This window comes from Puma concolor, chromosome E1, assembly GCF_028749965.1.
Source record: "Puma concolor isolate L17-30 chromosome E1, mPumCon1.1.hap2, whole genome shotgun sequence".
Taxonomy (NCBI): domain Eukaryota; kingdom Metazoa; phylum Chordata; class Mammalia; order Carnivora; family Felidae; genus Puma; species Puma concolor.
In genome coordinates this window covers 4,458,733-4,483,506 of record NC_141680.1, presented here as the reverse complement: position 1 = coordinate 4,483,506, position 24,774 = coordinate 4,458,733, and the positions used below count along the sequence as shown (strand labels likewise).

At 50.7% G+C, this 24,774-nt stretch overlaps 1 protein-coding gene across 1 annotated transcript; it reads left to right on the top strand.

Moving 5' to 3' along the window:
* The first annotated feature begins 41 nt into the window (after positions 1-41).
* On the top strand, positions 42-16,621 carry DHRS7C (dehydrogenase/reductase 7C). The gene is made up of 7 exons (XM_086686014.1): positions 42-199; positions 427-586; positions 5,682-5,794; positions 7,809-8,019; positions 10,005-10,097; positions 14,683-14,838; positions 16,362-16,621. The coding sequence occupies exons 2-7, from the start codon at positions 433-435 to the stop codon at positions 16,568-16,570; spliced, it is 936 nt and encodes a 311-aa protein (XP_086542140.1). The 5' UTR covers positions 42-199; positions 427-432; the 3' UTR covers positions 16,571-16,621.
* The last annotated feature ends 8,153 nt before the right edge of the window (positions 16,622-24,774 follow it).

Below are 24,774 nucleotides of genomic sequence, written 5' to 3'. Positions count from 1 at the left end.
GTCCCTGAATATCAGAATAGACACTATATTTACCCTGAAAAGCCCTTCAGTGTGTTCAGAGCTATAAATAGTCATTAGGGCCCAAGCAAGTGGCCTTAACACAAGGATTTCCTTCCAAAAATGCAGACCCATTTTAATTAAATTTGTAACTAACCTTTGGGAGGGCAGGCCCCGGATTCCGTTTGCTTTTGGACACACCGTGAGTAATTTCCTATTCATTGAGTGTTTGGGGATTAACATGGTCGCTTGGGTGTTTAGCTCGGAAGGAGCCCTCCGGGAGCTTGCACAGAGCCCGGCTCCCTGGAGAAGACACGTGGGTGCATGGCGAGTGCACCCTGTAGACTTGGGCCGCCTCCCTGCTCCCGGGGGTCTCATCAGAGTCTCTTTGCAAAGCCAAGTCCTTTCCCTGCCCCCCACTGCCCCCAGAACAAGATGGGAGTCACGGCTGTGTTTATCCTGCCTCTGCTGCTCCTGGGAATCAGTGGCCTTCTCTTCATCTACCAAGAGGTGTCCCGGCTGTGGTCAAAGTCAGCCGTGCAGAACAAAGTGGTGGTGCTCACCGATGCCATCTCAGGACTGGGCAAGGGTAAGCCAGCTCTGTCCCCACTGCGCCCACTCCTGACGTGAAGGACGAGAGATGGCAGGATGGCGTGTGGCCATCTGCTAGGCGGGGGGCGGGGGAAATCGAGGCTGTGTCCTCTCCCAGGGTCCATGGCTAACCAGCGAGTGTCTTCTCTTTTGGGGGCTATAGCTCCCTGTGCCCGAGAAACAAGGGGATCGGGAGAGCTGGGTTGGTTGCAAACTCACAGCCTGGGAGAGCTGGGTTGCAAACTCACAGCCTCAGGGCCAAAACTGATCAGCAGATGTCACTTGTTTTTGCGCTCATGGGGTTCCAGAAAATTTGAAATGCAAAGCCCTTGGATGGGGTGGCATATCAACTATGAGCCCAGACTTGGGTGCTGGGTGAAGTTCCAGGCTCTGTCACCTACTAGCTGGTGATTGCACTTCTCTGCTTTGGATTTCTCATCCAGGAAAGCAAGGACACTGGTAATGTCTCCCTCACAGGGTTGTTGGGAGGAATGAATGAATTCCTCGATGGAAAGCACGTAGAAGCCGTCAGGTGACTGTGATGGTCATAACGATGAGCAAATTCAGGCAGAGTGTGCCCAATGTGCTACACACCCCACCGATCCCCGCTGTATCGCAGTCAGGCTGATGACCTCAACCATATTACCTCCTGGCCTTGAAGGCAGTTAGGTTTGTGACCCCTGATTTAGACGGTCTCAGGGCACTTTTCTGCTGGTGGCATCTGTGACATGAGGGTAATAACTGTCCTTAGGTTTGTAAGACTCTGACCCTATCACTCCTAGCAATGTTTGTGTAGCCGCGTTTGGGATAACTTGGGCATCATTTTTGCTGTTGTTTGTGTTGTTTTTAATCAAGCATAGAACCCACATTGACAAACATTCATTAAGTCACTCAACAGGTATCCAAGGAGTCCATTATGTGCTGGGTATTGAGATGAACACTGTCCCTACTTTGAAGATGGGTTCTGTTCCAGGGGGTGATTGCTCCAGGCTCACCATGTGACATAAAAAACAAAGCACGGGGGCACCTGGGTGGCTCAGTCAGTTAAGCGTCCGAATTCAGCCCTAGTCATGGTCTCTTGCTTCGTGGGTTTGAACCCCGTATCGGGCTCTGTGCTGACAGCTCGGAGCCTGGAGCCTGCTTCGGATCCTCTGTCCTCCTCTTTCTCTGCCCCTCCCCTGCTCACGATCCATATCTCTCAAAAATAAGTAAACATTAAAAAAAAAATAAACCAAGCATGAGGCGGGTAAACTGGCCCTCCATGGAGCCCAGAAGCAATTCCCGAGGAGAACATTTTGCTGCATTAGACTCCATGCTCAAAACGGAGGAAGGATACAAGCTCCAGCTTCTACAGGGACAAGTCAGAGCACACACATTTGTCAACGAGATCAGATACAAGATGATGGGGACCAGTTGTTGCCCTGGGGAAATGGAACAGAAACACTCACCTAGAGACAGTCAGAGTCCGTGTTGGGGCAAACCTGTCCTTCAAACAGAATATGTCCGCATAGCATCAGGCCAGCCGCCAACAAGAGACCTCTTCATCAGGAAGCCTTCCTTGCCCCCTGCTCTTTCTTCTTGGGTGCTCCCCGAGGAACCAGCCTCTGGGCTCCCATGGCTCCTCATATGAACACCCCGCTATCCCCATACTCCTCACGCTGTGCCCTACACGTGCCTTTCTCAGCTGATCGGCCAGACCCAAGCTCCCTTATGGTGGAAACTGTGTGTGTTCCTAACCCCAGTGTCCCAGCACCTAGATCAAAGCTTGGTGCATAATAAGCACTCAAAAAAAAAAAAAAGTTTATTTAATAACTGCCTTTAAAAGTGGCCATCTTGGGGCACCTGGGTGGCTCAGTTGGTTAAGCGTCTGACTTCGTCTCAGGTCATGATCTCGCAGTTCATGGGTTTGAGGCCCGTGTTGGGCTCTATGCTGACAACTCGGAGCCTGGAGTCTGCTTCAGGTTCTGTGTCTCCTTCTCTCTCTCTCTGCCCATCCCCTGGCTCATGCTGTCTCTCAAAAATAAATAAAACATTGAAAAAAAAAAAAAGTAACCACCTTATGGGAAAGCACTCATTTGGATACGAGTATGTTGTCGTAGATTTGTCTTGTTGATTTTGGACTAGATTCCAACATGATCAGAGAACATATTTTGTATGATTTCGATTCTTTTAAATTTGTTGAGGTGTGCTTTACCACCCAAGACACGGCCCGTCTCCGTGAACAATACGCGGGTGTTTGAAAATGGTGTGCGTTCTGCCGTGGTTGGGAGGAGAGTCCCACAAAACGTCCATCAGACCCCACTGGTTGGTTGAGAAGGCTGTTCAGTCCTGTATCCTCTGAGAGGTATCTGTTTCAGTTGTCTTTTTAATTTGTTTTTTGGTTTTTTTTTTTTGAGTCTCATTCGGGTTATAGTGACCCCGTGTTCAACTTAGGGAATGGCATTTTCAGAGGAATTTGGTCTAGTCTCTGCCCTAACATCGGTGTCCTCTTGTGCTGTGTCTTAACGGACCCGCCCTGGAAAGAAATGCAAAGCTGGAAGAAAAAAAAGCAAGTCCAAATATTTAGAAGTAACCCGAGAAGCTGGGTGTGCGTGGCATCAAATAACACGCAGCTGACCGCAGCGGTTATGGGTTCAGGCTGCTCTGCTTTTCAGGTCTGAGGCAACAAAAATGTGACGGGCCCTGAGCGGACAGTGCAGGCTTTACGTGGCCCACAGCACAGCCTCGATCCCCTGGAACCCGACCAAGCCCGGCAGGTAGCCCCGGAGAGTTGCAAGGACCCAGTGCCACGCTGTGGACCAGGGAAATCGGACGAAGATCAGGACGTGTGAACCTGCCCCAAACCCCCACACGACTCAGCCAAGCTGGGAATCGGGTCACTTTGTGTGTGTGCGTTTTTTAATGTTTGTTTATTTTTGAGAGAGCAAAAGAGAGCATGGGTGGTGGAGGGACAGAGAGGGAGACAGAGAGAGAATCCCAAGCAGGCTCTGTGCTGTCATCACAGAGCCTGACGCAGGGCTTGAAGCCACAAACTGTGAGATCATGACCTGAGCTGAAATCAAGAGTCTGACTGAGCCACCCAGGCACCCCATGGGTCACTTTGTACCCACTGTGTCTTTGGCAAGAAGGACTCTCGAAATCCCTACACTCTGTGTGCCTCAAAGAGCTTGGCGCCCTGTGTTTCAGCATCTCTGAGGCGCGCCCCAAACGCTTCCAAAACTGAGCCTGCTTGCCTGTCGGTCGACAGCCCATTCCGACGGTCACAGGCCACCCTTTGGCATTTTCATCTCCCTGAAATCAGAAAGCATCTCCCCCCGGTGGCACCTTAGAGTCAAGGAGATGTGGAAGGAAAGGTGTGGCTCATATTTGCTGCGTGAAAAAGGAAAAGCCTGGAGAAACGTTGTGCTGAGCTGAGCTGATCCAGAATCAAAGCAAGAGAGCCTGAGCATAGCAGCTAGCACCTGCATTGGCAGAAATGACTTGTTTGGAAGGATGCCTTCGGGCTCGCTGTTCTGCAGTGATGAATGCATCCCTGGGCTGCAGCCTCCCCGGGCGCACCTGCGAGAGGCGAGGTTCCCTTGGAGGAGAGTGGGTGGGTGATAGTGAGGGCCCCTGGCCGCCTCTCCCAAGGAGGTCAAGGTCACAGGCCCCTCACCTGCCCCCATGCTCAGCTTGTAGATGTAGAGTGTGAGTGGGCGACAGAACCCTCCCCCCAGCCACATGTTCCTTTCTGGGAGGTGGGTCAAGAGGTGGAGAACAGGGTGCCCCCCCCCCCGCCCCAGGCATGTCCCTGGCTTCACCGCTTACCTGCTGCGGGACTGTGGGTGAATCATTTCTACTCACTGAATGTCACCTCTCAGGTTTGCAAAACACGGCCATCGTGGCTGCCCCACGCGTGGGGGAGAGACGGACCCTTCCCCGTGGTCCCAACAACTCAAGGTGACATTGTCCACACAGTTATTTCTTGATTCAGGTTTCCACCATTCAGAACTGCCCACCTCCTCCCCCTCCCCCTTGCCCGCTCTCCGCCACACCCAGCACACCTGTTTCTAGACCTCACTGGGACCTCCATCTGTCCTGCGTCCGTGCGTCTCTCCCGCTGAGACTGAAGGGTCCAGCACCGCAGCTGTCCTCCTCCAATACCACAATCCCCCTGCCCACGTGCCCGCCGATCAAACCCCGGCCGGCCCCCTTCTCTGCACCCGCACGCAACCCCGAAACCGCTTGGAGCCATTGCATTCCAGAAGCCAGTCTCCCGTGGGCACCCGGGGCGCCCAGGCATCCTCTGTCATGCTCGCTCGGTCCAGGCTCACCGCTGTGTGGTGTAAAACAGGGCGATAAGAGGTACTGAGCACCGCTAGTGGGTGTCTGGCGATGCCCTTCCCAGGTCCCTGTACGTGGCCAGGCTCTGTGAGTGTTGGCTGCCCGGCTCACACACTTGCCCTCTGCCAGTGGGCACTGCCTCCCCGGGGCCTTCCATGCCCTCTGCACCCAGCCCTGGAGGGAAGCTCGATCAGCACACTGAGTAGACACGAGCGTATAAAAGGCCGGCCCCTTGCCTCCAGGTGGGACAGCTCAGCAGTGGGGTGTACCCTCCAGAACTTTCCTCAGATCCAGCCAAGACTACGCTTTACCTGAGACCTTACTCCCCGATGGATTTTTCTCTGACGGGCACTCCTGGCTGCCTGAGTCCCTGTCTCTGATTCTGTTTCTGGGAGACCCACGCAGGAGCCTTTCCAATATCTTTAGGTTAAGATCGGTCAAGGGCTTTGATCCTGGGGGGGTAGGTGGATAGGGTCACCTTTCTGTCCAGCTTAGGGAACAATCTTCTCATAATCAGAACCATCCCACAAAGGATAGGCTATTTCACTCCACTCCAAGCTCCCCTTCACGGGAGGTAACCATGCTGAGGCCGGAAAGGGAAGATAAAAAATTCCAGCCCTGGGAGGAAGTTGAATGAAATGACCTCCAAAGGATTTCAATGGCCCACGGACTTTGGAATCCTTTGAAATCCTGAATTTGTAAGAGAGACGCTCATCATCAGTGGCTCCATCCACACAGTGCGCCCTGCCCTCTTTCCTTCTTCCCCACAGAGTGTGCTCGGGTGTTCCACGCTGGTGGGGCGAGGCTGGTGCTGTGTGGGAAGAACTGGGAGAGGCTAGAGACCCTGTATGATGCCCTGATCAGCGTGGCTGACCCCAGCAAGGTAAGGGCTTCTAGCAGCTGGCTTGGGGATGCCCTTGGGCACCCTTAACCTTCACTGTTTTTTTTTGTTGTTGTTGTTGTTGTTGTTTTGTTTTGTTTTGTTTTTTAGCAGCTCTTTGACCAGGTGGGTGAAATTTGGTGATTGTTTTGGGAGGCAGCTGTCTCACTAACCTTGACACAGGTTGTCTGCCACTCGTCTTGACCATTCTTGCCAAGGATTTGCTCACCCTCCCCACCCCCTGTTATATTTAAGCCAGAGTCCACGAGGACCCAGAAGCTAGAGCATGACACCCGTATGGGAGTGATTATAAACTCTTAGGGCTGATTTTTCTAAATAAAATCTCAGGGGCGCCCGGCGTGCTCGGTCTGCAGAGCGTGGGACTCCTGATCTCGGGGTTCTGAACTCGAGCCCCATGTTGGGTGTAGAGATTACTTAAAAATAAAATCTTTAGGGGTGCCTGGGTGGCTCAGTCAGTGAAGCATCCGACTTTGGCTCAGGCCATGATCTCATTTTGTGGGTTTGAGCCCTGCGTCGGTCGGGCTCTGTGCTGACAGCTAGGAGCCCGGAGCCTGCTTCGGATTCTGTGTCTCCCTCTCTCTCTGCCCCTCCCCTGCTTGCGCTCCGTCTCTCTCAAAAATAAACATTAAAAACATAAAATCTTTAAAAAGGGAAATAATACCTCAAATGATATTTCTGTGAAGGAAATCAGGGAAGTGAAGTCACCTTCTAAGAAGCCACCGGGAGGTGAATACTTTCCAGGAGGCTGTGGTTTTCACAGTGTTTCTGGAGCACTGCCTTCAGTGCTCTCTTCATGGTTTGTGGGTTTTTGTTTTGTTTTGTTTTGTGATTTTTTTTTTTTTGTTTTTGTCTTTGTTTTGTTTCTTTGGATTTTTTAGGTTTTTTTTTTTTTTTTTTGCCCTTGATATTGAATTACTTTTTGGAAAAAAACAAAAATAATTCAGCAAGAAGCCTGGCATTTGGGGGGATGGAACACACTGGGCAACACAGCATTCCAGTTCTGTTTTGGGGGATGTTACCAGGTGTTGATTTAAAAAGAGGTACTGACATCAATTGTGTGGAAAATACCCAGTGATGGTTTCTTTACTGCAGGACTTTTCAGAACCTTTTATATGCTACCGTGCATTGTGTATCCCCAAGAACAACATATAATAAATAGTCTGTGTTTCCCAAATAAATTTGACCAAGGAACCCTCTCTTCAGGACTAATGTTTGTCAAACACAGGGATCAGGGTCGCATTTATCACATGGTGTCATCAATTTTCCAACCTGTTCCCTGCTCTCCAGCACAAGAGTCTTTTTTTTTTTTAATGTTTATTTTTGAGAGAGAAAGAGAGACAGAGTGCAAGCAGGAGAGTGTCAGAGAGAGAAGGAGACACAGAATCCCAAGCAGGCTCCAGGCTCTGAGCTGTCCGCACAGAGCCCGATGCGGGGCTCGAACTCCCAAACCGCGAGATCATGACCCAAGCCGAAGTCGGACGCTTAACCGACTGAGCCACCCAGGTGCCCCTAGACCATGAGAGTCTTGATGGCAGTAAGTGTGTAGGTCTGGTACACAGATGGTGCTCCAAAACTATTGTGTGCAAGACTTGGGTCAAAAAGGAAATGTAGCTCCAAAAGCACTATGATAAATTCTCCTGTGGTTCGTAAGTGAGCTTGGCAAGCCGTTTGCAAAAAGGAACTCATAAGATGTTATAAGGATGTCACCACTGGAATCCATGCACGGCCTCCTCTGTAAAGGGTGGTATTCATTTGGATTCATCCTTTCTGGCCCCTTGGCCAAAAGTTCAGACTGATGAACGCATCTTTGCACCTCTGGACTCTGCTACCCAAGAATGGAATCTCTAACAGCTTCCTTCCTCCCAGAGCCACGTCTGCTTTTTCCTCCTCATTTTTTTCCCCCTGTGGTCATTCCATGAGCTCTGAATTTCAAAAGGGGGGTGGGGGCCCCCAAGGTATTCCCACACATGCCTTGACTCTTTCATTGGTTCAGCAGACATTCACCCCAAAGCTGGTCCTCTTGGACCTCTCGGACGTCAGCTGTGTCCCAGATGTGGCCAAAGAGATCCTCGACTGCTATGGCTGTGTGGACATCCTCATCAACAATGCCAGCATGAAGGTGAAGGGGCCTGCCCATAAGATTTCTCTGGAGCTCGACAAGAAGATCATGGATGCCAATTACTTTGGACCCATCACACTGACCAAAGGTCTCGTGAGTTTGACCTTCCTGCAGATTTCGGGGCCACCGGCTGCTAGGGAGGGCTCTGTCATATAGCCAGACGGATGGTCACCCAACTGTGGATGGAATCTCCAGCCCCCTCAGAAAAACTCCTACCAATTTGGTGAAAGCTTTCAGCATTCTGACAATAAGTTGATAAAAGAAAAGGGATTTGGGAAGTATCTTACTAGTATATTCCAACCTCCCTCTGTGGGAAACCCCCTCCCCATCTGAGCTCTCCCTTCATCCCCTTTCTTCTTACTCTTGTCCACGGCTCTCCCACCAATCTCCTCCCACATCACTGGACCACTGTCTTCATGCTTCGCCTATATTTTCATATATCTCCCTTGCCCTTGATCTGTCCCTACCCATGACAGTTGGTCAAGGGTAGAGATTCTGTCCTCAGAAATATAGAAGAGAAAGGTTTATCCCAAACTACAAGAGACCCAATGTGGTGTCAATCCCTTTGCAGAAACAGGGAGAACAGAAACCCTTTTGAGGGCAAAATGGCAGCTCCTGTGTGAAGATATCTCACAGCCAAAGGTCAAATGCAGGTCTGGATCCTGGGGGGTTGGGGCTGGAGATGACACGTAATAGAGCCAAGAGTTGAAGCAACAAGCCCCGCCCCCCCATCCCCCCACCAAAGTTTATCAAAGCAGAATCCCAAAAGGGAGGATGTATGAGTGGAGACTTTCTGAATTTAGCATGTGGGGTTCCCTGGATGAGGAAGCGTGATCTTAGAACTGCCTCCTCCATGGCCCCAGTCCCCATGATCATGGGGACTGGGGCACTAAGACAGATGAAGGGAAACTTATCTGAAGCAGAAAGATAACTTTTCAGAGCTTCTGAAATGATGCCCCAGAGATAATGGTTTGCTCCAGTTCAGCCCCTGTGGACACACCGTGCTTCTGAGAGTTCAGGGTTCACTGCCATCGAAGTGAAGGAGGCAGACAGTGGAAGGGGAAATCCAGGGCTGGTGTATCTTCCTGGCTGGGTCTCTCACTTGCTTACCAACCTGAAGTCCAGTCACTAGCTCTGGGCCTCAGTTTACCCATCTGAGGCATGCAAGGGCTTGATGTCAATGGCCATTCTGAAAGTTGAGTCTCTTGATTTTTTTTTTTTTTTTTGCCATATCCCCATTCCACCTGTAACTATTATTTATTTCATTCTCTAAAGTTCTGCATTTTCAAATCAGTTCTTTTCAGGGGAAGTCTTCATAATATCACCATAAATTAAAAACCATTTTCTCACTCAATAAATAGGAGAAACCTGGGGCACCTGGGTGGCTCAGTTGGTTAAGCATCTGGCTCCGGCTCAGGTCATGATCTCACGGTTCATGAGTTCGAGCCCCGCATTGGGCTCTGTGCTGACAGCTCGGAGCCTGGAGCCTCTTCGGAGTCTGTGTCTCCCTCTCTCTCTCAGCCCCTCCCCCGCATGCACTCTCTCTCTCTCTCTCTCTCTCTCTCTCTCTCTCTCTCCCTCTCCCAAAAATAAACAACAAACATTTTAAAAAATAAAAAAAATAGGAGAACCCTGAAAATAGAACAAAGTGGTAGGTTCTCCCAAGACACAGGGCTGAAGCCTGTCCTCTCTTTGTTGAAAGATTTGCACCTGCAAGAGAGGTGTTGAAGACACATTAGGACCAATATGAGCCTTCCTGCTGAAGGCAAGACTTGGGTTGAAATAGGATGACCTATGACCTTTCTCACCACTGAGATCCGTGTCCCTTCACGCACATGGGTGGGTCACGGAAAACCACCCATTAATCGCAATCACCAGTTGAGCCAAGCCCACTCTTGGGAAACACGGGAGAGGGGATGTGCTTGCTCCTGTCCACCTGTGTCTTGGGGTAATCGAATGACTGGGGAGGTAGTGGGGTCCTGCGTCATGAAAGGGGTCTGGGGAAGGGGTCTCCCCACTGCTGTCTGCCTTGGTTTCTAATGCGTAACCGTGACTCTGTCCTGTGCTTTCTAGCCCTGCTCCCCGACATGATCTCCCGGAGGACAGGCCAGATCGTGTTAGTGAATAACATCCAAGGGAAGCTTGGAATCCCATTCCGTACAGCTTGTAAGTTGCTACAACAAAAACATTTGGCCATATGTTACGTGTCTTCATAGACCACGGATGTCATGTCCCGCACTAGGCATGCGGTTATAAGGCGGGAGTGGGGGAGGGAAGTGTCTGGATGTGAAATGGTCTATTGGCTTTTCTTTTATGCCTTTGGTTCCTATTTTCGAGTACCTATGGCTTGCAGGTGACTGGGTCCCTCTCCCCCAGAAGTTCACATCCCACAGGTGGTCAGGGCATGCCCTGGCTGAACACGATCAAGGCCGGACGAAGGGCTCCCTCCTGGCAGGGGCACATGGCCCCAGCTCAAGTGACCCTTCCTCTGTAAGGACAGGAAAGGTTACAACCGAGAAGGGCGCATATCACACAAGGGGAAAAGGGCAGAAGGTTCTGAGGGAGGAGGGAGGGGAAAGTGAAAGGCGCAGAATCCAAGGAGAGGTAAAGAGAAAATTCCAAAGGCAGGTGTCCTTTAAAAAGTCCAGGGAAGAGGGGGACTTCTCGGCATATATTCATGGGATCCAGCTGGGGGATGTCCGCTTCCCTCGCGGTAGGATGCTGGAGGGCAGAACGCATACCGTATACATTTCTCTATGGCCCACAGCATCCCGCACAAAATGAGAACCCAGTAAATGGCTGGTGGGCAGAGGGCGGGAGGGAGGAAAGAAAATCGGGTGGGTCTCCTGTCTGAGCCTCCTCCGGCTGCCGTGACGAAACACCACAGACCGAGGGGCTTCTACAACACGGTTCTGGAGGCTGAGGTCCAGTGTCAAGGTGTCGGTGGGTTTGGCTTCTCCCGAGGCCCCTCTCCTCGGGTTGTGGACAGCTGCCTTCTCCCTTCACATGGCTTCTCTTCCGTACATCCCTCGGGTCCTTCTCTGTGTGTCCAAATTTCCTCTTCTTTGAGGACACCAGTTGGATCGGATGAGGACCCGTCCTGATGGCCTCATTTAAAGTAAATCACCGTTATCTTCAAACCCAGTCCCATTCTGAGACACCAGGGTTAGGACTTCCCACATGGGGAAGTGGTGGGGGACACAATTCAGCTCATAATATCCCCCCCAGTAGCGTTTTCTTTTCCCATCTGTTCTAGTTAGATTAAGCCCAGGACAGTGGGCTCCTCACTGTCACTCAGGGACCCGGAGTTGCGCCAGATCACTGCTTTGCCATCATTTCCCACATGGCCAAAGCTGGTGCCCACCTTGTCTGGGTTCTGGCTGTGAGAAGAAGGCAGAGAGCCTTGGGGAGCCATGCCCAGGGTCTACAGCCCCAGGCCAGGAGCTAGCAAACATCTCCGCTCACATCCTGCTGGCGAGAACTCAGGTGCACACTTAACACCCAGCTGCCAGGGACGCTGGGAAGCACCTGTCTACCTGTGGGCCCAGGAGGAAGAGAAGAATGGAGTTTACTTCACACACAGCTGTCTTGGCCACGTCCCTCATTTTTCTTTCTTTCCAACCCACTGATAAACATCACCACTATTCCTCGGATTTGTGAACTCTCCACGTATGTTATTCCCAGGAACCGGATGACTTTTCACTTCCCTTGATCTATGCCTTCATTCGTTCAACAAACAGCAATCGAGGCCCTAAAGCCAGGTGCTGGGACACAGACAGCAGGGACATGACATTTGCAGTATTGGGACAGACCCTTTGGCCACCAACCCAAAACATGGGGCCAGTGCATGGGTTTTTCTGGAGCATTTCTGAAACATGGCATTGAGGGTGGGGCAGTCTAATGAGGCTCTCCACCCCCACCCCCCACCCCCCATTAGCTCTCTGATGTCCAGCTTCTCTGCAGCGGAGGAATGGAGGGGTGCAGAGTTTCCCACATAAATGTCACAAACTACAGAGGGGCCACCCTGGGCAGGCCCCAAGTTCTCTCCTTCCTCCAGATCTGACCATGACTGGGGTCGTCTGACTGTGGTGGGTCTCCTTCCACACCCACAGGAAATGTAGCATCCCTGATGCCACAGCACTGGGTAGGGAGATGGGGCTCTGAGGCTCAGCCCAGAAGCACAGCGGAGATAACCCAGCCTGCCTCTGCCTCCAGCTCCTCGCCCCACCCAAGGAGAAGCTTCCTTGTTGAATGATCGGAGGAATTGACAAGTCAGTGAATGAACAGCAAGCTGATAACCCTTCTTTGGAAGTAACAGCTCTATTGACATAGAGCTTACAGACCATATAGTTCTCCCATTTGAAGTATACAATTCGGTGGTTTTGAGTATATCTCGGTATACTAAAATCCATCACAATTGCTTAAATCCATCACAACTCTTGCTATTATCCATCTGTTTGATTCTAGCCGCGCTAGTGGCATGAAGTGGCATCTCGCTGTGGTTTTGGCATGAACTGTCCCAATGGCGATGATGAGCTTTTCATGCAGGCAGAGTTGGAGTGACTGTGAACCATGAGGGGGGTCCTGATGGGGCTCTTCTCTCGTCATTAAGTGGGGATAATAGCCTCTGTCTCTCTTCGTTCAGTAGATTCCATTAGGGAGACCGAGTCTCACCCAGGTCCAGACGAGGTCAAACGAGCAGATGTATGGAAATTCATTTTATGAACCAGGGAAGGGCAGCCTGGGAGCCCCACGGCATTTGGTTTTGGCCAGCATGCTGGCAAACCTCTTTCTAATTAGCGATGTAGTGTTGTGATATGATGGTTTATAATAAGAAATATATATTTGGTCTTCATCCCATTTCTGGCACAGAGCTTTAAAAACCCTTGAATTCCCTAAGTGATGAGTGGTCAGTGTCTCTTGTTACATTAATGAGGTGACTTTTGGATGCCACCCAAAGATGGGGGCGCTGCTGGCCAGGGGCACCAACCAGGTGATCAGGGAGTGGGAGCTTCCAGTCTATCCCCACCGCTGAGGAACAGAGAGGACCAGGGGATTTTTCTAGCACCAAAGGCCCATGGTTTAATCAATCGTGCCTATAACAAAGACTCCATAAAATCCCAGAAGGTCGGCTTTGGAGAGCTCTGAGGTTGGAGAGCTCGTGGGGAGTCGGGGAGAGTGGTGCACCCAGAGAGTGTGTGAACCTCTGAACCCACTCCCACACACCTCACCCACTACACCTCTTCCATCTGGCCGTTCTGAGTTAGGTCTTTTTTTTTTTTTAGTTTATTTATTTATTTTTGAGAGAGAGAGAGAGAGAGGCAGGGAGGGGCAGAGAGAGAGGGAGGGAGAATCCCAAGCAGGCTCCGTGCCGTCAGCTCAGAGCCCCATGCGGGGCTCAAACTCACAAACTGTGAGATCATGACCTGAGCCCAAATCAAGAGTCGGACGCCTAACCGACTGAGCCACCCAGGTGCCCCGAGTTATGTCCTTTTATAATAAACCCGTGATCTACTAAGCAAAACATTTCTCTGAGTTCTACGAGCTGCTCTAACAAGTTAATCTGTGTTGAGGAGGGGATCATCGGAACGCTTCGATCTCCAGCCACTCCGTCAGAAGCGCAGGTGACCATCAGGACTCATGCTTGGTCTGAATTGAGTGGGGACAGGGGACAGTCATGGGACAGAACCCTTACCCTGAGGGATCTGACTTTATCTCCAGGTAGACAGTGTCAGAATTAGGTCGTAGGAGCCCCAGCTGGTGTCGGAGACTTGGTGCTGTGGGCCAGAGCCCGTGTGTTGGAATTAGGTGCAGAACTGGTCAGTATTTAATTATTTGAATACGAGGACATTTCCGTCAAAATCAGGATTTCCAGCTCCCTGAACGATAATAGATCTGGCGCCACGGGGCCCACCTGCTCGAGGCAATAGTTGGCGGAGCCCAGTGCAGACCAAGCGCGACTGTCCCTTGCCCCATGCCCCCCCACCCCCCCCCCCCCCACCCAGGGCACCTGCATTCTTCCCCCTGCACGGTGAGGGGGCCGGTGGCTTGCAAGGGCCATCTGGGGACCATGCATCCCGTAGGCATCAGCATGATGGCAGAGATCCCAGTACACCCACCCCAGGCCTGTCTCAGCCTCCAGGTAACACCCCCGAAATGGGAAGTTGGGGTTTATCATACTCCAGATGGGGCTCTGACTCCCCAAGGCTTTAAGGAGCGTCTTCTCCACTCTTTTTGGAATTCCTGGAAAGGTTCTTGTTAGCCCAAGCATTTGGCCTGACCATTCAGAGTGAATCTGGTGAGTGGCTCAGATGGACAGGACCTCGGAGGAAAAGGCCGGGAAGTGGGAGGGGAGACTTGTGCTTCGGGCTCATTGAGACCTCCAGCTGGCCCTGGGACCCTGGAGAAATCGCTCGGTGCCAGCCTTACTGGGAAGGAATGGGAACTCGTGCCTGGGCCGTCACAACAACTTGCCAAGGGTGATATTATCCCCATCTTAAAGATAAGAAAACTGGGACACCTGGGTGGGCTTAATCGGTTTAGCGTCTGACTCGATTCCAGCTCTGCCTCCGTCCGCTGTTTCATGGGGTCTGTCTGTCCTCATCTACGAAGGGAGGGGCAGGGCGAGGCCACGGTGGAGGCCCCTTCCAGCTGACCTCTAGGATTGTGCACGCAGGCCTCTGTCTCCACTGCTCCTGCTGGGGAGCAGGGCTGCTCCCCCCCACCCACCCCTGCCCGGTCTCTCTTCCAGATGCCGCCTCCAAGCACGCGGCTCTAGGCTTCTTTGACTGCCTCCGAGCCGAAGTGGAAGAATACGACGTAGTCGTCAGCACGGTGAGCCCCACTTTCGTCCGGTCATACCACATTGACCCAGGCCAAGGAAACTGGGAAGCCTCCATGTGGAAATGTGAGCTTTCAGGGGGAAGCTGGGGTCTGGGAGGGCATCTGGACGGGGCGGTGGGGGGAGGGGGTGCTCTGGGGCAGCCGGGTTTCACCGGGCCTGCAGGGGAGTGGGTGCTCCTGAAGTCTGAGACTAGAGGTGGTGGGGACCTCCCAGCTAACAGCAGGGAGGGGAACCCCAAATTTCAGTCCCGAGGCACCAGGTGGAAAGAATCCTAACCCACAACCAGCAGACCAAGCCCCAGCTAGGCTTTGGCAGTCACACAGCTCTGTGACCTCGCACACGTGACTGTCTGTCTCTGGGCCTCAGTTTCCCTTGTGGAAGAGCCAGATTTGGCCTTTAAGAACTTGCTACCCCCCTGCCCCCCCCCCCCCTTTTCCTAGGAGGCGGCACAGAGTAGAGGCTGAGAGTCTGGCACCAGATTGCCTACACTTGAAGCTCGTGCCTGGTATGCATTCAGTGTTCGAACGCAGGCAGGTCCCTTGATCTCTGTGCCTAAGCTTTCCCTTTAAGAAACTGGGGATTGTAGGAGCACCTGGGTGGCTCAGTCGGTTAAGCGTCCGACTTCACCTCAGGTCATGATCTCACGGTTTGTGGGTTCGAGCCCTGCGTCGGGCTCTGTGCCGACAGCTCAGAGCCTGGATGGAGCCTGCTTTGGACTCTGTGTCTCCCCCTCTCTCTGTGCCCCTCCCCCATTTGTGCTCTGTCTCACTCTGTCTCTCAAAAATAAATAAATGTAAAATAAAAAAAAAAAAATTTACGAAATTGAGGACCGTGGTAATACCTGCCTTGCGGAGGCACTGGGAGGACTGAAGGCCCATAAATGGTTTACAACAGCAACCAGCACAAAGCAAGCGCTCTGTAAACATACCGTATTATTACTGCTATTCTAGAATGCTCTAAACAGAGAGCTGCTATGTCCTGCCCAAGGCTCTGTCTACATTAGGGAATCAAGATGAACCAAGATGTGGGCAAACGGTCCCAGGAGGTTCTTGATCAGCATGGCTTTGCAACAGTTGTCAACAACAGCTCCTTATTCACCTGGCACCTTCTTTCTTCTTAAATTTGTGTTAATGTTTATTTATTTTTGAGAGACAGAATGCGAGTGGGGGAGGGGCAGAGAGCAAGGGAGACACAGAATCGGAAGCAGGCTCCAGGCTCCTAGCTGTCAGCACAGAGCCCCACGAGGGGCTGGAACCCACAAACCGTGAGATCATGACCTGATCGAAGTCGGACGCTCAACCGACTGAGCCACCCAGGCGTCCCTGGTACCTTCTTTCTCAATTAAGCTCTTTCTTGTCCCTGCAATGACTCATAACCACCCTGAAAAGTTAATAGGGCAGGAAACTATGCCCACTTTACGGATGAAGAAGCTGAGGCTCAGGGGGTCAAGAGTCGGCCCCCCCAGGGCCTCACAACCAGCAGAGGGCGGAGCTGGTCGGGGAGCCCACGACCCCAGGCCCAGCCCACGCATCCCTCTCTTTGGGCATCAGGGGCCGTAACCCCTGCCCCTACTGGGGGCTTTTCAGTCTTTTTCAGGAAGCTGACCTACGGGGTGCACCCTGTGGACGTAGCGGAGGAGGTGATGCGCACCGTGAGACGGAAGAAACAAGAGGTCTTCATGGCCAACCCCATCCCCAAGGCCGCCATGTACATCCGCACCTTCTTCCCCGAGTTCTTTTTCGCCGTGGTGGCCTGCGGGGTGAAGGAGAAACTCAACGTCCCAGAGGAGAGCTAACCGCAGAGGCTATGTGGGTCCCCTCGATGGGAATAAAGGCTTTCCTGGCAAGTGCTGGTCCTCTGTCCTCTCAACACTGGGGCCCAATACAAGCCATATCCCCCTAACCCACACCCACCTATGGGAGATTTTCTTCATCCCAGTGAGGATGGCTTGGATGCCAGCTCAGCCACTTACAGGCTCTCAACATTCCCAGGACACACTTCCAGAAGCTTCTCTGCAGGGTGACAGCAAGTAGAAAAATAGGAACCATAATGGGTCTGACCCCCACAGACACACACACACACACACACACACACACACACACACACTCTCTCTATGGCTATCCACCTGCTCAGGAACTCAGGAACCTAGAAAACCACCTGCACTTTATACAGGACTGACCTGCCCTTGTCAGCCTCCAACAACAGAAGCAGGACTCAGAAACCCTCTAGGGCAGCCACACGGAACTTTCTGTGATGGTGGACATAGTCTATAAGCCACATTGTCCAGTGTGGCAGCCACTAGCCACATATGGCCATTGAGTACTGGAAATACGGCCTGTGCAATGGAGAGTCTGAGCTCTGAATTTTATCTCACTTGAATTAATGTGAATTTCAGCAGCCACATGCGGCTAGCGGCTCCCAGGCTTGCAGAACATTAGAATCAGCCTCGTCCCTGGAATTAACTGGTCTGAGGAGGCCCCGGGCCCAGCTGTTCTTAGAATATTTCTCAGTTGACTCTAAGGTGCCCTGGGAGCTATCTACTTTTTTCATGCATTCTCAAAGCAAAATTCACTTCAAACTGCTTCTCTCGTTATTGGTGGGCATCTCTCTGATTTTAATTTTTCTTACGCCCAACAGCGAATGATTCTTGGGATCTTGGAAAGTACAGGGTACGGTTTTTGGCACTCATATTGTAACTACTGATTCAAACTACTGATTCGAACTGTTCTAATACTTATGGGTGAAAAAGGGCTCAAATTTCCAGCCTGAATCCAAGCCACTTACAAAATCGGCATATGTACTGTATTCATATGCACACATATAAATCTTAATCTCGAGAGCAAAATGGCCAGGGTCATGTGATCACCACGGGACCCGGCCCACCCCGGGATGACGCTGGTGGTCAAGATGTGGTGTCAGAATGTAGGAGGGTGAGCTAAGCAGCAAGCAGGGCAGGCTGAGGGTCAGCAAGATAGCCTTCTGTCTTTGGCTGGGGGTATTACTATCAGTGGGGAGACAGGTGCTATAGTGATGCTCGGGCTAGAACCAGTGGGGGCCGGTGGGGCGTGGGGGCACAACAGCAACAGGAAATGTCCAAAACCTGACTGGTGGTCAGAGACAGAGATGCAGCTTCGGGACAGGAAGGGCTGGAGACAGGGCCACGGGCGGCCGGTCCTGGGACGCGTCAGAGCTAGGCTCCAGGCCAAGCTTGGCCACAACCCAGACCCGGGCTGTGTGGTTCCTGACCTGCTCCTTTTAGGGGTTCTGCCTCCTCTCAGGGGAATTCTCTGGAATGGGGCAGAGGGGGCCATCTTTTGGTGAGAGGGCAGGTGGGGACAGGATGGACAGGGAGGGGGTGTCCACATGACACCAAGTCATAAGGACACTGCCAGGGGGGTGGTCAGACCTCAGATACCGCAACTCCCCAAAAGAAGTTACTTGGATCAAGGGGGCGGGAAGAAGGATATCCCGTGTCAGTGGGTTTGCTCTTGTGTCCCCCTGCCCACTGACTGCCCTACAGGTGAGGAGGCCGGGACCATACAGGAGGACACAGTCTCAGCAGGACTGAACGGCCAGCACCCCAAGTATCCCGAAGTTGAATTTCCTGCCCATGTGCTTTGGTATCCCTCTGGCTGGATGCCCCCTATTGCCTTTCAGATGTCCCTGTGCCCACTTGGTCTCTGCTGCCCTCTCATGATGGGGCATCTCACCACCTAGCAAAGGAAAACCCACAACCCTTAGTTGAAACGGGGAAAAAATTGCAGAAGTGTCATGCAATGTGTAGGATGGCCACCAGGTGTCGCTGTGGCTGCAAACCCATTTTTACATCTACCTTCTCTCCACCGGCTCCCCACACAGGACAGGTGTAACCCCACAAAATCACATGCAGTTCAGTCTCCGATGGGCGTTCCCCTCTATGACCCTGTTTGGACTTGCCATTAACCTTGGCTCACTGGCAGGGCTGACAAATCCACAGTTGAGAAAACTCAGCGTGACCATGCTCTGTGACACACTCAGGGCAGCCTGGGGACGTTGAGGGGACTGGACTGAGTCACAGAGTCATGGAGTGACATTGCAGACTGGAAGCAGCTCTCACCACTCCTTGCTAGGAGAGATGGAGGGGGGTTTCTGGGTTTCCCCCACCTTCCCCCCCCCCCCCCCCCCGTGTCTACAAAATGTCACAAATCAGAGAAAAGCAGGAAAGCATAAGGAAGCAGAGAGAAAAAGCGACCACACACCCTGGCGAGACCTGTTGACATCTGGGCACTTCTCTGAGCCTCTATAATCCCTTCGTGAAACCCACCTCAATACCCATGTTATGGGGAGATTTGTGGTTCTCCATAAAAAGATGTGTTGAAATCCTAACCCTTAGTATGCTTAGTAACCCCTAGTCCTAGGACCTTAGAAATGTGTCCTTATGTGAAAATAGGGTCACTGCAGATGTAACTGGTTAACATGAGGTCACCCTCGGGGAGGTTGGACCCCGAATTCAACGTGATTGTTGTCCTTCTAAGAGGAGAGCCGTGTGAAGACAGACACACAGAGACCATGCCATGTAATGACCAAAACAGAGACCAGAATGCCACGGCAAGCCACAGAGCCCAGGGGTTGCAAGGAACTTCCAGGAGCTTGGAGGAGGCGAGGAAGGAAGAGCTGTCCCCTATGACACAGCCCTGCCACCCCCCTTGATTGCAGACTTCTGGCCCCCCAAAACGTGAGACAATCCACTTCTGTTGTTTGAAGCCCCCCAGTTTGTGGGGATTTATGAGAGCAGCCCAAGACCATGAATACACCTCCATTTGAGTGCACATCTGTTTCCAGCCTGGGTCCTAATCGATGGACCCAATTCTAGTCAACGCCCGGAGGAAATCTGTGAGGCTCCTCTGGGGAAAGTCAAGAACCAGAGGAAATGAGGCCAGTCTCTCAAGGGGACACAAGCATCTTGCAGGTGTGCTTACGGAGCCCAGAGAACGACTACTTCTGTATGTCATCAAAAATGAAATAGTGTCTAATCAGAGGCCCCCCACTCCTTGTTTCCTCCTTGTTTTTGAGAGCAAGAGAGACAGAGCACGAGCAGGGGAGGAACAGAAAGAGAGGAAGACACAGAATCTGAAGCCAAATCCAGGCTCCAAGCTGTCAGCACAGAGCCCAATGCGGGGCTTGAACCCACGAACCATGAGATCATGACCTGAGCCAAAGTCAGACGCTGAACCGATGGAGCCACCCAGACACCCTGCAGCTCGTTATTTGTTAAAGGGGAAAAAAAGTCTGCAAAATTCATCTGTGCCTCCAACAAGCTATGGATAAAGTAAGCCAGAAATGGACAGCAAAATGTCTTGAGCCCTATCAGATTTCTGTCCTTACCTGATGCCACTCTTGGGACCTGGACCAAGATATAAATTCTCCTCTTAAAAGCTTTCGATATATTCTTCCTTTCTTTCTTGGTTCAGTATCAGAATGGTTGACCCTCAATTCCATTCTCCTAGTCTCCATATACACCTGTCATTGTCATCTCTCAGCTGAATCACATTTTATCTGTCAGTGAGTGACTGTGGCCAAGACAAATAATCATGCCCTTTTCATAGCTATGAATGGGTTGGCTTGGACAAGACGTATTCCAAATCCCCTTCCAATGTTATGGTCCTTTAGATCTGTGATATCTTAGGTCCCAGCCTCTGTTTGACAAGCTTCCTTCACCCACCCACCCACCCACCCAAATCTCCTCACTGGTCAGAAATATCTGCTACCCTCTTGGCTCCTACACAAGTGTCCTCAACTTAATCTGACCAAGTTCTGGGTCAGAACAAGATTTTGTTTCCTCTCTTCTTTTGGGCTACCTGAGAATGATCAGGAAAGTGGGGCCATTAGAATATTTCCTTCTTTTGATCAGTCATGAGTAATTCGGAATGTGAAGCCACCTCCCCAAATCTAAAGAATTACTTAAACCCAAGGTTTCTTGGTTAGAAGAACTCTGACCCAGCTCCCCCCGCCCCCCGATTCTGTAAACCCTGGAGGAGAGGGGAGGGCCTCAGACCCATTCTGTTCCCATGCCCTGGCTTGGTAATGCCTAGCTATCAGGATGTGAATGAACTATGGCTGCTCCTAGAATTCCACTCAACACGCAGGGAGAGGGCTCAGGACCACCTCATCTCATGTAGATTCAACAAGGACATGCTCTTTTCTGACACTGATGTATTTCCAGGGTTGACATAATGAATTACCTGGTGTTTGCATAAAGGCCCTCCTCCCCCTTTCTCTGGCCACAACGTAAATCATTTGAAAATACCAGGCCACCTAAGTGTTCTCCTACAAATGCTTTAAAAGAAAGCTATTGAAGAATTTGACCTGGCTGAAAATTTGAATTGGTCTCTAGTGACTAAACGGGGGCTATTTCTTTCAGCTCAGTCACAAAGCTGCAGCCTGCCCATTTGGTTCAAATGGCACATTTACAACTCCTGGGCAAGCAACGTGTACACACACACACACACACACACACACACACACACACACAGGACACTTCATGTTCTCTGAGGTTGAACAAGAAAACTGCCCGGCTTCTGTCCCCTGCTAGGATCATGGCATGCTGGACTCAGGATCCAAGAGCCCCTTAGGTAGTTCAGCACTTAGACCTGAGATAGAAAGGCTATATTGGGAGGGAGTTTTCCAAGAGAAGAAACTGAACCTCTCCCAGTAAAACTACGATGGTAGTTCTCCAAGTGTGCTCGTCATAACAGCAGCAGCATCCGGGACTTTGTTAGAAGTACGAAATCTCAGGCCACACCCCACATCTGCTGAATGGGAATCCGGGGGGTAGGGCCCAGTGATCTGTGTTGCAACAGGTCCCCCAGGTGACGCTCGCTGAAGTCGGAGAACCACTGACCTATGGTGGCCTCTCCTCTCCCGACTCATGCTCTGTGCTGACAAACGTTCCCACCGGAAAAGAGAGGGAAGCAAAGTCACCTTGGAAGCCCTCAGATCTCACTGCTTCCGAGGGCTTACAGCAGAAAATTATATATGGATCACAGCTATATACAAACCTACCGATGACAGATCAGAAGCAAATTTATGGTGCTGTTTATAGGTGATTTTATGTTTATTGAGAATAAGCTCCTTGGGGCGCCTGGGTGGCTCAGTCGGTTAAGCGTCTGACCTCAGCCAGGTCACGATCTCACGGTCCGTGAGTTCGAGCCCCGCGTCAGGCTCTGGGCTGATGGCTCAGAGCCTGGAGCCTGTTTCCGATTCTGTGTCTCCCTCTCTCTCTGCCCCTCCCCCGTTCATGCTCTGTCTCTCTCTGTCCCAAAAATAAATAAATGTTAAAAAAAAATTAAAAAAAAAAAGAATAAGGTCCTTTAAAAGAAAAGTTGTTCACAGACATTAAAAAATATATGCTATTTATCCACTTCAATATAAGACTTTTGGGGGGCACCTGGGGGGTACCTCAGGCTTCCCCACCCCTCTTCTCTGGCAACCGCCAGTTTATTCCCTGTATTTATGTGTCTGCTTCTGCTTTTTGTTTGTTCATTTGTTTTGTTTTTTAGATTCCACATATAAGTGAAATCATATGATATTTGCCTTTGTCTGACTTATTTCACTTAGCATCACGCCCTCAGGCTCCATCCGTGTTGTCGCAAATGGCAAGATCTCATTCTTTTTTACGGCCGAGAAATATTCCATTGTGCATCTATACCACATTATCTTTATCCATTCACCTATCGATGGACACTTGGATTCCTTCCATATCTTGGCTGTTGTAAATAATGCTGCAATAAATATAGGTGTGCGTATATCTTTTTGAATTAGTGTTCTCATTTTCTTTGGTAAGTACCTAGTACTGCAATTGCTGGGTCGTAGGGTATTTCTATTTTTAATTTTTTGAGGAACCTCCATACTGGTTTCCACAGAGGCTACGCCAATTTGTGTTCCCACCAATAGTACACGAGGGTTTCTTTTTCTCCACATCCTTGCCAGCACTTGGTGTTTCTTGTGTCTTGGATTTTAGCCACTCTGACAGGTGTGAAGTCATACTTCATTATGCTTTTGATTTGCGTTTTCCTGACGATGAGCGATGTTGAGCGTCTGTTCATGTGTCTACTGGCCATCTGGATGTCTTCCTTGGGGAAAAAAAAAATCCCTAGAAGTTTGTACTTTTGTTTTATTTTGCTGCAAGACATTCCATGAAATGAGTGTTCAAGTCTATTCACTGCAGGGATATTTTCTATTGCTCTGCACTTGCATTTACGCAACTTGTCGTCTGCCAAATCCGTTATGCTGTTAAATACACCTACTGAGGGGCACCTGGATGGCTCAGTTGGTTGAGCATCTGACTTCGGCTCAGCTCATGGTCTCGCAGTCTGTGGGTTCGAGCCCCGCGTCGGGCTCTGTGCTGACAGCTCAGAGCCTGGAGCCTGCTTCGGATTCTGTGTCTCCCTCTCTCTCTGCCCCTCCCCTGCTCAGGCTCTGTCTCTGTCTCTCTCTCTCTCTCAAAAATAAATAAACATTATAAAAATGCACCTACTGAGCTCTTAGCTTCTTTTTTTTTATTTAAAAAAAATTTTTTTTTCAACGTTTATTTTATTTTTGGGACAGAGAGAGACAGAGCATGAACGGGGGAGGGGCAGAGAGAGAGGGAGACACAGAATCGGAAACAGGCTCCAGGCTCTGAGCCATCAGCCCAGAGCCCGACGCGGGGCTCGAACTCACGGACCGCGAGATCGTGACCTGGCTGAAGTCGGACGCTTAACCGACTGCGCCACCCAGGCGCCCCCTGAGCTCTTAGCTTCTGATACTGTAGTTTTGTTTCATTTTTAGAATTCCCCCTTGACTGTTTTTTCAAAAAGCTTCTAATTTTCCGGTACAATTCTCCACTCTCTTTTCCTGATTTAATTAGAATCGTTTTTCAAGCCCTCGCTTGCTTATCCTAATAACCTAGTGGAAACTGCATTTCATATGCTCTCCGTTACACGGGTTTCATCGTGGCTTCCAGCTCAAAGCAAATACAATTCTAACCTGAACTGCTGACTGACTCTGGTTCTTTCAAAAACCATCTATGGGCTCCTTCAGAGGTGAAATGACCCACCAAGTTTTTTTAAATTAACCAGTCCTTGGCAGGTTAATGTGCTGGCTGTATTATGTTTGAGAACATCCTGACTGAGGTCATTCCCGGGCTCCCACAAGGCAGTTGCAGAATGAAACGGCTACAGATTTGCAACAGCGGGTCAGAACATCAAAGTATTTCATTGTGCCCGTGACCACCCTCCTCTGTCCAGTCCAGCTCTTTCCCCAGGATTTTAGGACTTCGGATCCTCTGCCCTATCAGCAAATGCCTCCAGTAAGAACACTCCTTCCTTGGTTCAAATCTTTCATTTAGCTTTGGGTATGATTCATTTATCTCGGTTTTCTAAAATAGAAAAAGATGATAGATAATAAGATAGAAATTTTCCTCAAGTACAGCTTTTATTATATTGCTTCCTTGATCCAAAGAATTCAATGGCTTCTCCTTGCCCATCTTGGCACCCACAGACCTCTCTTGCAGATTTGCATTTAATTAACACCTTAGGCAGACCTACTGCTCTAGTGAAGCTAGTCTGTTCCAGAAACATCCCAAGTGTCGCACGATGGCTTACACTGTGACAATACGCCCCCTACACCCCATCAGGAGGTCTTGCTTGGCACATCCCCTGCAAACCTCCTGTCTGAAGGTCACAGTGTCTCATTCACCTCTGAAATCCCAGGAAGTAACACAATGACTCGTACACAGTAGGAACGCTAAATATGAAATCTCCACCATTATTTTGGGATGTATCAATACCAACGTCATCTTCTTCTTACCTGAAAATGACTCTAAGATCTCAAACTCTGAATTCTGCCCTCCTCGCCCCGATCACTAGGTCATCCGCGGATCACATCTTACAGGGAGGTTATGTTCTAAAAGCCAGTCCAAACTCCAAACATTAAGAATTGTCAAATTTATTATGAACACGTGAAACTACCATAAACCTT

What these genes read in the sequence shown, in the direction of transcription:
- DHRS7C (XM_086686014.1), top strand. Translation starts at nt 433, where the DNA reads ATGGGAGTCACGGCTGTGTTTATCCTGCCTCTGCTGCTCCTGGGAATC. An exon ending in ACCCATCACACTGACCAAAG is followed by an intron (nt 8,020 to 10,004) that starts GTCTCGTGAGTT and finishes TGTGCTTTCTAG; the next exon opens with CCCTGCTCCCCGACATGATC. An exon ending in GGAAGCCTCCATGTGGAAAT is followed by an intron (nt 14,839 to 16,361) that starts GTGAGCTTTCAG and finishes GGGGCTTTTCAG; the next exon opens with TCTTTTTCAGGAAGCTGACC.